Source organism: Caloenas nicobarica, chromosome 27 (assembly GCF_036013445.1).
Source record: "Caloenas nicobarica isolate bCalNic1 chromosome 27, bCalNic1.hap1, whole genome shotgun sequence".
Classification (NCBI taxonomy): Eukaryota; Metazoa; Chordata; class Aves; order Columbiformes; family Columbidae; genus Caloenas; species Caloenas nicobarica.
In genome coordinates, this window is record NC_088271.1 from 1,507,137 (window position 1) to 1,521,398 (window position 14,262).

Here is a 14,262-nt window from a genome sequence, read left to right on the forward strand (position 1 = left end):
CAGCAAAGGGCAGGGGCAAATACTGACGATGTCACTTAGCGATTCTACTCCAAAATCCTGTAAAATTTTAAGTCAAGGAGCCACCATTGCATCCCTATGTGTTAAACCCCCAGTCAGCCACCGTTCACCTTCAGTTCAGAATTATTAGTCCAGTACGTTATAGATAGTTCTTGCGTATTCTACCTTGTATTTTCCCAAAATGCCCTTTGTTTCTGTGCCTCGGAGTCCTGGTTGTCTGAGCAGGGACGGGAGCGAAGAAACGCAGACGGGACCACCGCGGGTTTTAGGAACAAAATTTATTCCAATTTCAAACAGAGAATTTATTTCAGGAGAAAGATATGAAAATCAATTTCCATCAGATATTTCTGTAATAAGGGTTGTTGCCCAGCAGTCAGAGTGGGATCATTCCAAGAAACAATCACACTCCTGGACTGGAATGAGACAGTTTGGAGCCTGAATAGATCCTGACACTGGGCATCTTATTCAGAAACTCCTTGACCCTCCCCTCTTCCCTCCCCCCACCCCAACACGCACAACAATACATGCATTGCAAATGACAAGGTTTAAAAACAGCATTTTATATAGTATCTTTTTAAATAGGATAATGTTTAAATTGTCTTAAATCAGGATCCTATAATATACAAGTATAACCAAATAATTTCCACCACATTGGCACTTGTAAAGAGTCTCTGGCACTACTAAAGAAGGGGCATTGGCACAAACCATACTCTTAGAAAACTGGGTGCTGCATAACACACTTTATCTCTGCTGGACTCTAACAACCTGGGCTCTGTACAGTACAATACAATGGTCAGCACACTCCGGAAGTACTTTAAAAATAAAAAAGCAAACAATAAAACACATGAAGAAAAACCAGAGTTGAACGCAAGGCCAACATCGCTAGGAAGCAACAAGAAGAGACCCAAGAATCGCACTCAGGGAGAGGGGGGGACGGGAAGGGTGGGTGCTCCAACACGCTGCTCACCGGGCGGCCGATCCACACGCAACGGTGCAAAGAAACGGGCCGGTCCTCTCCTCACCGACTTCGAGTTTCAAACTGGTTCAAAGTACGTTGGTTTCTTCAGCAGAACAAAGATAAAAAGTGCACAAGGAGCAGAGGTTAAGCCAAGAAACCACTTCCTCAGACTCAAGATTCTAGATTGTCTACAAGAACCCGATTCCACCTCTTTTTGGAAGGTCAAGCTGTTGTCTCGACCTGCGGAAGGTTCTGACTGGCCTCGCTTCCAGAAAAGATGATACAGGCAAATTTGGTTTAAGGTTTGGCACTTTTGCCAGGGCGGGCATTTGCCAAAGGACCAGCCAACAGAGACACCAACCAGCCTTGCTGGCCAAGCTGCAGGCACGGGGCTTGCTAAGAAAAGCGTGTGCTAACACGGGATCTGCTCACGGCCAAAGCCCACAGACCAGGTTACGTGCACGAGTCTGGCCTGCTCCTCCCCTCGCTCAGGACGAGGTGTCAGGAACTCATGAGACAGCCATCGCGTAACGTTCTCCCTTTCCATAATCATCACGCCAGGTTGGTTTTCAGGCCAACAGCTACACCAAGCTCCTCACACCCAGAGCCGCCCCCAGTTCCCCACGACGACGCAGATTCACTCTGCAAGAGCCAGATGCCAAGATCCCTCCTCCTGTGCCAGGGCAGCAGCTCTTAAAGAAGGGAGGGATACAAAACGAAGGAAATGTTTCTGATTCAAGTGGAATCACCACCATCATTCACCTTGGAAAATAAACTTCTGTGAAGTTATCTCCAAGAACCGGTATATCGCAGCGCCAGGCTCGCCGCTGGCAACAGTTGCGGTGTGAACCATTTACAAGAGGATCACAGAAGCAGAAGAGGCTGGTGCTGCCATCTGCTCCAGATGAACAGCCCAGAGAATACACAAAGATGGTTATAAATTCCTCTTTACAGGTCAGTTTCTACAAAATGGATCATTTTAGCATAAAGACCAAAAAAAAAAAAAAAAAGCAGTAAAATTGATGCAAAGCTGTCTGACACATGGGAATCCCTCTCGCTCCTCCCAAGTGCTCAACGCATGCAGAGCACGGCTGGGCTGACGAGGTGCTGTTTTCCTCAGCAGCAGCTCCCAGCCAGGCTGGCTCCTCAGCTCTTGGTCCCATGGCTACTGTTCCACCTCGAGCTCTCTCAGCACTCTTGGCAGAGTTTGCTTTCTTCTGTAGCACTCTGAGACACAGAGGCTTCCCTCAGCTAGTCTGGAAAACAAGAGGGACCTAGAGACAGAATTCCTCAAAATCACGTCCCTCCGTGTTCTAGTGTTCTAGATCAAAGCATCTTAAGCATCTCAGACAGTTAAGATTTACTCTTACATGTTGTGCAAAACACTGATGTAGTGCTCTGTCTACAAAAGAGACAAAATATCAGCAGCCCCTTCAACAGCGCAGGGCATTTTGTCTTTATCTACTGGCAGCCTGCTCGCCTTCACGGGGGCAATCTGGACGATCCAGAGAATTTGGACCCAATGCTACTCGTTGGAATTGAAACCGAAGCATTAGTGACGGCAAAACGCCTTGTCCAGAGGCTGGGCAGGTGTCCCTGCGTCCTGTCACTCCTGTTTTGCTGCTGCCGGCGTCTTCCAGGCCGGCAACAGCTCTTCAGCACATTTGTTCACTCGCCTCGGCTCCTGGAACAAGCTCTCTAAGGTGCAAAGGCCTCACGTCCTCCTGCTTAGTGGAGTTTCATTTGGCACCTAGAACCCAGAACTGCTTCGGCTCTGCCTTCTGCCTGCACCAGCAAACCTCGCTCTTCTGCCTCCGCTCCCCTGCCACACCAGTGCAAGCGCGGCCGGGCTTTCTGGGTCCTGCAGCAGCCGCGGCTCCTGGAACTCGATTATCGCGTGCACCCTGGAGCAAGGATGCGTGCAAGTCTTCCAGAGGGGATCCACGCTCCTCTCGAGAGAAACACAGCAGCACGTGCCTCGGGGGAATGCGTAAAAGTGGAGAGAGAGCCGCGACTCCCTCCAAGAGCCTCAAACTTTTCACGTAAGCATCCTACCTACGGCCCAAAGTTTGTCGCCCACCAGCTCTGGTCCTTTCTAGAAGTCTGCATGCTGGATGCGACCGGGGAATTCTTACAAAGTCATTCAACACACTGGCACAAAAATGCAATATACAAGGCTTGTTTGCTACAAGCAGCAAGAAAAGAGCAAGAGGGTGGCACAACACTTCAGATTCTCAATCCAGCCAAAGTCTGATGTTTAAACGCCACAACTACCCAGTGTGCTTTTGAGATCTGCTGCATAGAGCTGCTCGCTTGGTGTCACACGCTCTAATCGACAAAACGTAGTTTCTCTCTGCAAACTGAGCCTTGTGCATGCGCTTGTAGTGTGGGGGGGATGCGTGTGTGTGTGAAAAATACAAACAGAGTAAAATAAAAGAGAACAATTACAGTCAGGCACTTCCCCAGGCTCAGCAGCTATTGCTCTAAGAGCTTCCATCATTTGTAGTCCATGAACAAAATACAGCAACACGTAGCAAACTATGTATAGAACATCAATAATTTAAAAAAAAAAAAAAAAAAATCACAGTCTTCATACCTTTTATAATTGATAAGAAAAAATAACTCAGAACTAGAACTAGAATGGAAAAGTGATGGCTTTTTTTTTTGTTTTGCCTTTTTTCTTTTTTTTTCCTTTTTTTTTTTTTGCACAAGGGTTGGAGAGCGATCGCTCCAGCCCAGTATCTCATCACAGTGAACCATGGAGCGTGACCTGGGGAAGGGCAGGACGGGGCCGGGGACGCAAGCAGGGTCAGCACATTACACCAGAGGCACCCTACGGCACGAGGCAAAGGGACCAGTAGCATTCCGCACTCCCACAGTCCAGTGAATTCACCATCTCGGCTGGAAAGTTTGGGGTTTTTTTTTTCTATAGATACCATGGGAATGAAAAAGGGGGAAAAAATGTGGCTAAGCAACAAAGGAAAGCTCAAGATGAGGCTGCCTTAGCTGTTTGGCAAAAATTAAGAAGTAAGCAAGGTGCTGACGAAATGAGGCGTATCCCCGTTAACTGTGAAATAAAAGCAATTTGTTAAAAATATGAAATCAACTACTCTGTGGACAGAGACATGAGACTGCAGGATAACACTGAGCACTTGCCACTCCACAGATCAGACAATTTGCAATCATTACATCATCAAAAAAATTAAAACTTTTTTCCTGTCATATTTAAAATTTCTTTTTTTTGTCTTTTCTTCATGATGAAGCCTCTCAAGGGGCCAAGAGCGGAGCAGGTCAAACCAGGTTGTACTCCTTCAGGTTGAGCTGTAGGATGGTGTCCTTGACAGCCGCAAAGACGAAACGGATGTTTTCTGTGTCTGTGGCACATGTGAAGTGAGAATAGATGATTTTATCGCTGTCTGGATTTAAATCCACAAACATCTTGAGAATGAACTCGCGGGCTGCCTGCGCATCCCTCTGTGGGCCTGCAGTGAACAAAGAAACCCGTTAACGGATTGACGCTGAGCACATTCCCCGGTTTGATCCATCGGGATAATTGCTAGAACGCTTTTTCTTAGGGGTTATAGAGCTATAAAGAAAAAATTAAAATCGCCTATTGCATAAAAGTCTCAGGAGCTGAAGTGACTTATGCTTTTCAGTTCCCTAATGTGCTGCATTCACTAATTACGAGTGACAGAATATGACGCTTCCTGATGTCGCAATCTCGTGCCCAGCTGCTAAGTTGTATCAGAAGTACGCGCTATTTGACTGATAAGCTGGCCAGCCTGCCGTAAAAACACCGTGTTTTCCACCACTAAGGATTTCAGAGTGCTCGTGCTTTCCAACAGCAGGGGGCACGAAACGCCACAGTGGAGCACAACTAACAAGGTGCAATTTCATCAGTTGTTTAAAAGATGAAAGCTGTTTGCAAAATGGCAATTCTTCCTTTGCCTTGTGTTTTTAAAGCACAGAATGACAGAGTTAATAGAATCAGATTCCATTATCTACATACAATTAAGACATTTTTGTGACATTTTCTCATTGCTGTAGGTATTCCTTCTCTAATTAAGGTGTTTTTCCCACCTCTAGATCTGAGTTTTCTTAAACAAAAAAAAAATCTAACCAAACCACCTCCAACCCTTCTTCTAGATATAGATTGTTCCTCCTTAAAAAACACTCACCATCAAACTCTGGGAAATAGTCAACAAGGTGGGAATATAGGATCTTGTCTTCCAACAGATCCTTCTTGTTGAGAAAGAGAATAACAGAAGAGTTCTGGAACCATGGATAAGTGATAATGGTTCGAAAGAGAGCTTTACTCTCTTCCATACGGTTCTGAAATAAGAAAAAGAAAACTTTGTTTTCACAAATGAGCACTAAGATGCCTTTCTGCTACCTGCACGTGTACTCAGATCCGCACTGATGCAGCACCTCAGGTACTGTACACAAAATACTTTGGCTTCAGGTAGGGTCCAGCTCACGTTGCGCCGGTAAATGGAGAGGAAACGCAAAATCTGATGGACTCAAGCTTCATTTAATTAGCAAGCCATTTATATCGAAAGGCTTAAAAGTCATTTTGTGCTTCAAGAGGACTGGCCACAACACTCTGTGAATGCTTTTTGTCTAGTAGAACAGGAATAACTGCTGTTACCTAACGGTATTTTTTAATAAATCAGCAAGTGCAAAAATTCAGTATTGCACCTTCTGACCAGTCTCTATCTAACAAGACTGCAGTCACTGCACAAAATAATTCAGCGCGGAAAAGAGGAATGGGTGATTTTTAGGAGCGTGCTGTCACTCTGCACAGTACCTTCCAAGGCACACAGAACCCAGCAATTTCAGAGTATTTCAGTTATTACTTGAGAAGTACAGACGACTTAAATGCACCGTGAATTTTCCATTCTCAGGGACACCATGACCCATTAAGGCTCATGTTTCCTTTGCAACAGGAAGAACTGAAGGCCAAAACCAACACCACTTGCTAATCCAACTTGGCACCAAGCGCTTTGGTACCAACCTCCAAGAAGCTCAAGAGATTCCTCCTCTCCTCCCACCCTCCCGCGGAGTTCCGTTCTTCGGCTTACCTCATTATCAGATTCCACCAGAACTTGGTCATATTCACTAAGTGCTACTAAAAACATGATGGAAGTCACATTTTCAAAGCAATGGATCCACTTCCTTCGTTCTGATCTTTGACCTCCAACATCAACCATTCTAAAGAAGAGAAATATGCACAGTGGCACAGAAGGAGCTGCAGTTCTCGATCCAAACACAAAGGACCAGCACACAACGAGAACAAGTGCAGCTACCATTCAAGTTAACCTGGCATGAGGATGTAATTATATGTGCTTGCTAACAAAACCAGCAAGTTTACAAGATGTCCTGTTCCAGAAATATATCAAACTGAAGAGAAGGCCATAGGCGAGTGGTACCAAATTCAAATCTCAAATATCATCATTCCCAGTTTTAGTTGTATTCTGCTCTGGTTTGCTAAGTAGCGCTCCTAAGTCTGCAAAGACAAGTCCTTGAAAACTCTGCTCTGTCAAATGAGCAAGCTATTCTTATTTTTTATTAACGCATCTGCTTGCCTCAGAACTTCTCTCACAGAGAGCTTTCTTTAGTTATTAAAATTTTCTTAGAATGTGCTGTTTAACAGCTACACATTTCAGATCCTCAGTTTCAAGTCCCACCTGTTTAGTACACTAAAATTATTTTGCACGTGAAGTGCAACACACCTAGTCCACCTTTGCTAAAACCCTACACCTATTTCATAGGTCAGCAAACCAGGACAGAGAGAGAACCTTCTATAGATCTGTAAGTGAATGGTTTGAGAGAGGATGCTTCTCTATTCCTCTCTTCGTGTCACCACTGCAGTAGAGAAGGGCAGGGAGCATGAAGGTGCCAGAGCACTAAGGAGAAAATTGCCTTGCAATAGCCAGATGTGTCATTGTGTCCTTTATACCACACTTGATTGCTGGCTTAAGCTTCCAAATACCATCTATCGCCGCAGCAGCACAGGCAGCGAGTTTTTGTGTCATCCTGAGAGCAAAATTCCAAAGCATGTTCTGTTTTGTGACAGTCAGTGCTTCAGCTTGGAGTTTTCAGAACAAAACGTGGCACCATCCCCACGACAGGAGCACCTCTCAGCAGACACCTCATCACATCCCAGCACACACATCCACTCCAGTCTCTCGACCAAGCACCCGGACACACTAACGCAATCCAGAACTCATCCTTCCCCAAACCACATCACCCCTCTCTCAGTTCAGCTGTAACATGAATACACCTCCAGTACCTGAAGATAATATTCTCTAGGTCAAAGGGGTACTCTATGATACCAGTTGTAGGAACTCTAACCCGTAGCACATCTTGCTGAGTTGGTAGATATCCTGGGGTAGCGATACGATCCACGTCGCTAAGATAGCTACAGGAAGCACAATGGAAAAAAAAAAAAAGTACCTTAGGTTGCAGCACATAAATATACGGATTTACAACACTGCTACATCTAGTCTTTCCCCAGCGTAACAAGAAAGTCAGAAGTCACCTGAACCATTTAAAACATGATGTGGAAAACAACATAATACATCTTTGAGGAATGGTAATTCACCAGCCATCCCCTTTGGAGGACAACTTTATCAACTCTGCATAGGAGTGTGGAAGACAACCTTTACTCCAGAGAAAGTTTAAGTACAGTGCATGCTTATTTTTCAGAATCAAGTCTCTTCTGAGGTCTTCTGTTAAGAAACAAACCTCTGTCACCAGACTTAGCTTTTGTTAATAATAAATCCATTAGGTGGCACATCCGTATACACCTGTAGGCCAAAGGACAAACCTGAACCAAGAGCCAGGACCAACAGAGATGGCAGAAGGTGGAGATTCCAGCCTCAGGTTCACAAGCAGATGTGTGAACAACTGTCTTTATCACCACCAGAACACCTCAGACCCTCAGGAAAAGTAGCAAATGGTAAGGAATTTCCAGATCTAAATCCACCCCCAACTAAACACAGCTCCCCTCATCTCCAGCAAAGCTCTTTGCCTTTCTGGAGCCAGATTTAACAAGTTAGTCACCTGCTCCCCCTGCTCTTTCATCTTAACTTTTCCTAAGGGTACTTCAAAGTGCCCCTCTGTATCCTGTGACTTTTATCCCTATAGACATGGCCAGCAGAGACCGTGCAGCTTGTCTAAAACACCAGCAAGACTCATCCGCCTCAATGAAAAAGATAAAAGGTACTTTAAACAAACTACGTAGTGAAATCTACAGCAATGTTCCTGCCCTTTGAAACAAACTCTAGACTTCAATAAAAAAATAAATTGGACAGTATTTCTTAGACCATCACTTCCACCTACAGTGCATGCCAGTGATGATATACTCACTATTTAGCTGAGTCGGAAAGCTGATATTCTCTTCTCCTGTCATAACACTCTTGTATCCCAGGGTCGTTCCATAATGTTTTAATTGCACTTACATATGGCTGCTCAAATGTCATGACCTTTTCTACGTCCACTTCCCGGATCAGCACTGCATTGGCCTGGAGATTGGAAGAAAAAAAATCATAAGTAAAAAACCAAACCAAAACAAAACTGATTTCCTGGCACATCCTCACCCTCCCCATTCTCTTCCCCCAAAAAAGCTAAAGTAATTTAGAGCAGATCTGGCTGAAAAAATTATTCCTGGACCCAAAAATCAGTAAAGCCAGACTTCAGCTCAAATCATGTTTCTATTGTTGAGACCAAAACCTTTCAAGAAAGGTTTGCACCTTTGGTCAGCACCTATCAGAAAAAACAACAGGCTGCAGCAACAGTGATAACTACCAGGAGCAGCATCTTTTGGGTCCAGCACGTATTTTGCCAGCTTCAGTTCCGATGTGAACAGTAACTCAAGCAAAGGAAAGCCTGACACATGTAGCAACAGTGAATCCTTGAAATGAGTACAGAGAACACGTCTCCTGTACCCGATATCATGTCCCAGTCCCTCGCTCTGCAGATCAGAGCACAGACCTCACTGAGAAAGCTGCTCTATCCCTTAACACAGTCAAGTAAATGGAGACAGATATCAATGAAATGTCGGAAAAAGCAAAGCACAAAAGCATTTACGGGAAAGAGTTCAGGGAAGTTGAGATTGCAATGCAAAAGGACACAAACAGGAACTCAGGAGTCAAACCCTAGAATCCCCATCAACTAAAAACACGTGCACAAATTGTGATAAACTTACCTTGTTCTGTTCATATTTGTACAGAATCTTCAGGGTTTCCATGGCCCTGATCATAGACTGCATGGCAGTGAAGATGTTTTGGTACACCAGCTTGGTGAAGCCTTTTTTGTCCTCTTCAGAGTAGCCTGAGCCATGAATGATACGCATTTGCTTAATGAACGTGCTTTTTCCGCTCTCCCCAGTGCCTGCAGAACGCAAGAGAGAGTGTTAGGAGCCATCACAGTTCCTATTACTACACCTAAGTACACACCACTTTTTTAGTCGCTTTCCAGAATATTAAAAGACGGTCTGGATGGCCCCGCTCATCCGCGCTATGAACCCAGCAGCGAAGAAGGAAGACATCTTGTCCTTTGCAGCAGCCTCTGAACGCGGCTCTGGTTCTTATTCCAAATCTCACATTACAGCCCCTCCCACACGCCCTGCGTCAAAGGGCCCTTGTCCGTCACACCTGACCTATTCCCAGATACTCCAGCAAGATGCTCCGACCGGCGTGGCAGCGGGAGGGCCCAGATGTGCTCTCGAGTTGGTGAGTACTGCAAACCCAGACGATGCAGAGCGGGTCGCAGGAAGCCTGTTTGCACAGTCGAGTGAATTTTCTTTCGCCGCGATTTGGCGCAAAATGCTCTGTACCTTATAGAGCATGTGTCTCTCCACAGAAAATAACCGAGCGCAGAGAAAAATCAACTCTAAAGCTAGAGAACGGAACTCAAGAAACTACTTGCTTATCCATCTGACACGAGCGAGCCAGTCAGTGCGTCTGCCCAGTAACCCAAAATACTGTGCAAACACGTTTGCTCTTAAGGACTGAAATTATAATCGTCGTTATTTAGACGAGGTTCTCAGGGACATGGGTTACTGCTAGAGTTGGGTTATGGTTGGACTCAATGATCCTGAGGGTCTCTTCCAACCGAAACGATTCTATGGTTCTATGATTGTGGCAAGATATCTCTAACACTGCTCACGTCCTTCTGATATTATAGAGTTAAAAGCAGCGACTGGCAGGGAGAACAGAGCAGGATGTTACTCACAGCTGTCCGCACGCACCGTTTGATGCTGAGCAGAGCGTGGGCCAGTCCCCTCTTGCACGGGGGGTCCCAGAGCAGCCGTGAGGGTGAGACCCCCGCAGCGACCCAGCGCGTCCAACGGCCCCGTCAGCGCCCACGTCCCGCGGGCCAGGTCCCGCTCCTACCTCTATGGCCTCAGAAAAGCATCACTTAAGTTAAGAAGTGTGAAGGCCGACAGATGATATTAGTATAAAAGGATGGTGGGAACTTCCTAACACAGTGAATATGAGGGGAAAACATCACCAGGTAAAGTATCCGTGCTGTTACACAGCCTTGGTAAATTGACAGTTCAACTGGTATTATGGGAAGCACCCAGTGACTTCCCTTCTATACACACAAGACCTTTTGTGGAGGGGTCATACGGGTCAGGTCTTGCAAACCTCCACACTTCACCCTACAAGCAGCAGCGCAAGCGTGCACCATTGACACCTGTTGCTTTGTTCAGTCTTCTAAAGTTTACTACCAACATGCAGAATATATACAATAAAGACAGCTCTTCTTAACACGGTGTCCCAGCTCACTTGGCTACTGAGAGCCAAAACTAAAACATGTCACCTGAGTGACAAATCCTTTGGCTCTGCAGGTACAGACAAGCTCCAGGTGCTCCCTCACACCGGCGACAGAGACAGGATCCCATTCACCACCAAACACAATCCCTGCTCACATGTAGACGCTCAGTTACTCATGTTTACAGTGCCATGCTAAAAGGCAAACAAATAAATATGCTCGACTAAAAGCAGCAAGCACATCACTAGAAGCAGCATGCTTAAAATAAACAAACTCTTCCCATCTCCAAGAGCTGACAGAAATTATGTCAGCATCGTTAGAAATTCACATCACAAACAGCGTTAACATGCATGCAGCAAACTATCTCCATCTCAAACAGAAAGCTACACCAGAAACCGGGGGGAAAACTGGAAACTGAAATGTTTTGTGGTTTCTCTCGCTGTGGTGAGAAATACTTCCTTGTCTTTTACCACAGCGACCAAAACTGAGAAAAAAAAAAAAAAAAGTGGTACTTCAAAGCATTCCAATAATGAAAACATAAGAGAAACCTCAGCACCAGCCATTCACTTACTCTAGGGTTCAAACACAGATTCTTCCTGTCACTCTATCAGCACCGTCCTTTTGGTGTGGGGTGTGATTTTTGTTTTGTTTTGGTGGTGGTGGTTTGGTTTTGGTTTTTTTTTTTTTTAAAGGTGCCTCTTGGTTTTACCTCGGCCAGCAACAACACAGAACAGCCCCACGCCAGAACATCACACATTCTGCTGGGTATGGTCTCCTGCATTTATAACAGCACGAGAACCCTTTTTAACACGACAACGTTGAGACAAGGAGATAATCCAAATTCACCATTTCTTCTGTCAACACGTGAAAGCAGAAGAGTTTACAATAAGTTACTAATGGCCCCCAAGTACCTGACAGGCACTTTTTATATACATCACTCAGTCAACAGTATCCCAGGCTTAATCACAATAATTTTGGTATAAAATATTCTCCCCACGCCCAGTAAAAAGACAAATTACATCCTTATACCAGAGAGCAACATCCAATACCTTGAAAGCAAATTTCTTATTACCAGGTTCAACATTGATCAGCACTGTTATTCTTCACCCCGGTTTTCTTTTTTAGGCTTCTAACTGTCACTAGGTGCAGCGACAAGAGAAATCGCCGGAGTTTCTACAAGGCAGAAACTCCCTCCACACACGCAACCTTCAAAATGTCGAAGATTTGGCAAAGCCCTCTCACTAAAACGATCACTAATATTTGTGAACGTAAGAACTGCGCATAACAGGAGCAAGACACAAGAAATCCCTGCAGTTACGCCAAGGAGAGTGAGCACACGTTACCTGCCACAGCTTCAGGTGGGCAAAGTGCTGTATCCAGTGAAAAGCTCCCAGCAAACACGTCCTGAAACTGCGAGTCTTGCTTAACCAATATTAACCTCTTCATATATATATATATATATTTTTTTTAATCTGATGCTGAATCTTACTTAACTGAATCTTTTAGAAAAGCAGAATGGATTCTTGAGCAATTTGAATTACTTCTAAAGCGAAATCTTTAGATCCAGTGTGATCTTCTTAACCCAGATCTCTCCTATGGCACCAACTTATTTTGAAACGGCTGCTTCTGTGGGGCTGCTTTAGGGAAGCAGGAGGGAGAGAGACACGTTCTCTAGACTGCAAGAAGCCTCCCAGAAACAGACACAGCACCTTCAAAGAGCACAAACATCGAGCCCCCGATTTTACCTTTCACCTGAGGAACAGCAACGTTAATTACCGAGGATTCACAGCGAGAAGGAAAGCCCTGGCCTTCCCATAACAATTATCACTATGCAACAATGTCAGCATCAGAGACCTCCACGGGACTGGGCAGACACAGCCCCACCTCTCTGTGCAAAGTTTTACATCTGTTTTTGTAACAATCATCCTCATTCTTCACCTGTACCTTAATGGCTCCTCAACTCAGGACAGACCCCAAGGGAATGAGCTCAATCCATCAGATCTGCTTCAGGGTTCAGCTTGAGATGACACAGTATTTAAGACACAAAGCAGGATACATACACAACCAACGATAAACTGCAATACCCATGAAAACTGTAACTTTAGTTTGGGGGCTACCTGGACACGAACACCAACCTCACTGCTGAAGAAGGATACGAATGCCTGAAATCTTCGCTGGCCGCTCCTGTAACTGATTACCCGTCACTATAAACCTTATCTAAACACAGTTACCCATCTGCACAACCACAGAACACCACTGCCTTTCAGTCTGAACACCGACATGCTTATCACCGCACAGGTGATCTCTACCTCCAAAGGGCCGGCCAAACGCCAGAGCCATTTCCTCATCAGGCGCGGAACTCGCGCGTTCTCAGCACTTCATCTTCCTCCAGGTTCCCTACACCGAGTCCTAACCCCAGGCCCACCCCGCATGGCGCAACGGGAACTCTCTGCTTTAGGAGCTTAATGCCAGTTTTTCCACTCAAGGCCCAGAAGTTCACTGACAACACCAAAAAGCACCAACCCCACCAGTGAATTTTCACCCGCTCGCTAATAAAGGCCAGGCTGCTCCGGGAAGCGCTTCCTCGAGACCATTTCCTCGCGTGTGTGTGCGCCCGCGTTCAGAACCAGCAATTTCAGACTCACAGTTCCTGCTTATGTCAAAATCCATTTTGACACAGAACGCATCATAAAAAAAAAAAAAACCCAACAACAAACAAAAAAAACCCCCACCACACAACAGAAAAAAAACCCAACAAACAAAGGGCCGGCAACGGGGCGGCCCCGGGAGGAAGGCGGCCCGGGCTCGGGCGGCATCGCCCGTGGCTCCCGCCGCTCCCGCCACACCCGCTCCCGCCGCAGCCCCGGGCCCGCCAGGCCCCGCCAGCCCGGCCAGGCCCCGCGGCGGGAGCGGCGGCCCCGCGGGCCGGGCCGGGCCCCGCTCCTCACCCAGCAGCAGCAGCTTCAGCTCCCGGCGGGCGTCGCGCTTGTCCCTCCGCAGCTGCTTCTCGATCTCGGCGTTGATGCGCTTCGACTCCTTCACCTCGTCGCTCAGGCAACAGGCCATCATGGACTCCAGAGTCATGGTCGCGCCGCGGCCGGGACGCCCCCGCCCGCCCCCCGCCCCCCGGCACCGACCACCGGCCTCCGCACGGCCGGGAGCCCGGCCCGGCCCCGCGCCCGGCGCCCCCTTCCCTCCCCACCCTCCCTCTCTCCGCGGCGCGGGCCCGGCCCGGCCCCAGCCCCGGCCTCGGCCCCGACTCCCGCGGCCGGGCCTAGCGCCGCCGCACCCCTCAGCGCTGCCCCCGCCCGGCTGCGCCGCCCGCCGCTCCCTCCTCACGGCCCCGCCGAGCCAGCGACGAGCCGGCGCAACCCAACCCGCTGCCGCCGAAAACAAGCGCTGACTGACAGGCGGCGGCGCCAGTGGGAGAGCGCGGCGGGGCGGGGCGGGGCGCGGCGGCCAACCCGAGCGCGCGTTTGGTTGGCCGGGCGCGGGGGGCGGGCGCT

General features: G+C 47.2%; 1 protein-coding gene across 1 annotated transcript; it reads right to left on the minus strand.

Moving 5' to 3' along the window:
• Window positions 1-523: 523 nt before the first annotated feature.
• GNA11 (G protein subunit alpha 11) lies at window positions 524-13,848 on the minus strand. The gene is made up of 7 exons (XM_065652305.1): window positions 13,705-13,848; window positions 9,186-9,370; window positions 8,348-8,502; window positions 7,269-7,397; window positions 6,058-6,187; window positions 5,155-5,308; window positions 524-4,458 (listed from the first exon to the last, which is right to left on the minus strand). Exons 1-7 carry the CDS (start codon window positions 13,838-13,840, stop codon window positions 4,268-4,270), a joined length of 1,080 nt encoding a protein of 359 aa, XP_065508377.1. The 5' UTR covers window positions 13,841-13,848; the 3' UTR covers window positions 524-4,267.
• Window positions 13,849-14,262: the final 414 nt, after the last annotated feature.

Excerpts from the sequence above, each read along its gene's own strand:
- GNA11 (XM_065652305.1), bottom strand. The coding sequence starts at position 13,840 with ATGACTCTGGAGTCCATGATGGCCTGTTGCCTGAGCGACGAGGTGAAG. Across the intron at positions 6,188-7,268 it reads CTAGAGAATATTATCTTCAG|AATGGTTGATGTTGGAGGTC; the intron begins GTACTGGAGGTG and ends TCTCTTCTTTAG. Across the intron at positions 4,459-5,154 it reads CTATTTCCCAGAGTTTGATG|GCCCACAGAGGGATGCGCAG; the intron begins GTGAGTGTTTTT and ends TGTTCACTGCAG.